General features: G+C 34.3%; 1 protein-coding gene across 1 annotated transcript in view; it reads left to right on the forward strand.

The window, feature by feature from the left end:
* Positions 1-2473, forward strand: part of CCT3 (chaperonin containing TCP1 subunit 3) — a 31391-nt gene that overhangs the window by 3871 nt on the left and 25047 nt on the right. The window contains exons 3-4 of the mRNA XM_007948606.1: positions 246-342; positions 763-766. Coding sequence (XP_007946797.1) covers positions 246-342; positions 763-766 — 101 coding nt within the window. The remainder of the gene's footprint in view (positions 1-245; positions 343-762; positions 767-2473) is intronic.

The raw sequence follows: 2473 nt of genomic DNA on the forward strand, positions 1-2473 counted from the left end.
TCTCTATGGAAGTAGATTGCCCAATCTTCCTTCCAAGGAGTGGCTGGTGGGTTTGAACCGCCAGCCTTCTGGTTAGCAGTCAAATGCCTTAGGCACTAGGCCACTAAAGCTCCCTTTAAAGATGTAGTAAATAAACAGGGAAAGAAGTAAGTATGGAAGAAAAAAGCTCAAGAGTTAGTCTACTACTCAAAGGGTTAAGAGGCCTTTGAGTAGTGTCAGTTGAGCAGTGTACATTTTTCTTTCAGATTCAAGTACAGCATCCAGCAGCCAAGTCTATGATTGAAATTAGCCGGACCCAAGATGAAGAAGTTGGAGATGGGACCACATCAGTAATTATTCTTGGTAAGAGGAGAATGGGAGGTTGATAAGGAAAATTGGGTTGAAATGTGAACATTTTTGCTAGAAATACATGTGTCATATTTTAAGAAGGAAATTCTGTTACCGATCCACTAATTATAAATACATACATGTTGCTGATTTTCTATGTATTCTCCCCAACTGAGAATAAAACATAATATAGAATAAGGTGTGCAAATCTGGTTGAATAAAACAAATTCAAAAATTCTTCATTTACATAACTAATCTTTTCATTTCCTGTAGGAGCACTTTTTTCTGAAAACTGCTTATTTTATTGAAAAGTTAATTATTTGTTGTATAAATTTAAGTTGACATTTTGATAGAAAAGCAGATACATTTTAAACATTAAAATTAAAAAGAAAAACATTTTAAATGATTTGTGTATTGCCTTTGTTGCCTTTTGAGAATGGTGAGTTGGATGGAAATTTGGCTGAGTTACTAATCACATTTTTAGACCCAATTCTTTGGAGGATTGAGAATTCCATGTGACTAATTCTGAACTTTAAAGGAAAACTTGAATGATGTCCTTTACCTAAGAGAATGAAGATTTTTGTGCTCATTCTCACCTTTTTCTTTCATTTATAAAACTCAAGGTTTAGATATCAGGCAGAATTTTCTAGTAATATGTAGTTGAATCTCCTACAGATATTAGATATCCACAAACCTAGGTATCTTCAATTTTTAAGGTGCTTTTGAGGGGTAGGAGGGAAACATGACCATCCCTAAAGCAATCTTTCTTCTATGTCACTGTTCTGACTATTCTTTAAAAGGGCATATCCTTTACTAAGTCATCTTACTAAAGTATCTATCGATCATTTTTTGATATTCATGATGGCTATTCAGGAATTGGAATGAAGTATTTAACATTTATGCACATGCTGCATTTGTGTAGATTTAAAATTAGTGTCAGTGGGCAGATAGTGTAAGCAGTTCGTGTAGAGTTTTTTGGTTTTTGTTTTGTGTTTTTTTTTTGACAAAAGTATTTGTGTTTCTTTTTCAAATTTTTTTTAGAAGCAAATGTATGTGAGACATTTTAAAAGAAAGAACATTTTTACCACTAATTCCTTATCCAAAGGCAAATGGTTATACATTTTTTTTAGAGTCCTGGGAAAAGTTACTTCCTTTTTTTTTTTTTTTTTAAACTGGTAACAGATATTTAGTTAGAAATAATCAAGACCACAAGTAAACCTTAGGATCAATCTTTGACCATTTAAAATAAATCAGTTAAAGATATTAATGAATCAGCTTGTACAAAATGTAAAGTTCAGAGTAGTGTTTTGTTCATTGTCATTGAGTTGGCTCCAACTCATAGCATTAGTATAACAGAACAAAATGTTGCACAGTCCTGAACCATCTTCATTATAGTTTCATAGTTGCTTTGGTTAAGTTCATTGTTGGGGCTGTTCAGTAGTACCTTCCAACATGGGGGTTCATTGTCCAACAATACATTAGACTGTCCTCTGCTGTGATCCCTAAGTGTGTTATTGTTGTGATGAAAACATACATAATAGAACATATGTCATCTCAACAATTTCTACATTTTCAAGTCAGTGACATTGATTACATTCTTCCAGTAGTACAGCCATTCTCACTGTCCTTTTCCAAATCATTCCACCACCTTAATATAAATTCAATGTTCCCTAATCAAATGCTCCCTTTTTCCTCCTCACTCCCAACTCTGGTAACCAAGTAATCTTTGGTTTCTATGTATTTGCTTGTTTCATATAAGTGAGATCATGGAATTTCATTCAGCATGGTGTTTTCAGTGTTTATGTTGTAACATACATAAGGGCTTTATAGCTGTGTAAATTCCATAGTGTGCCTGTACCACATTTTGTTTATCCATTTGTCTATTGGTGGATGTTTTGGTGGTTTCAACATTTTGGCTGTTGTGAAAAGTGCTGTAGTGAACATTGGTGTACAGGTTTCTGTTTGCATTCCTGCTGGGTTGTGTGTTCACCTCTTTGGAATTTTCCCCAGTGGCTGTACCATTTTACATTCCCACCAGCTAGGGGATGAAGGTCCTGGTTTCACTGCAATCTCCACAATACCTTTTGTTTTTCCTTTTTAAATCATAGTTGTGCTAATAGGGATGAGATACCTCATTGTAGGTGGG

The sequence above is a fragment of the Orycteropus afer genome, unplaced genomic scaffold, assembly GCF_000298275.1.
Source record: "Orycteropus afer afer isolate SDZICR_OR568_19922 unplaced genomic scaffold, OryAfe1.0 scaffold00217, whole genome shotgun sequence".
Classification (NCBI taxonomy): Eukaryota; Metazoa; Chordata; class Mammalia; order Tubulidentata; family Orycteropodidae; genus Orycteropus; species Orycteropus afer.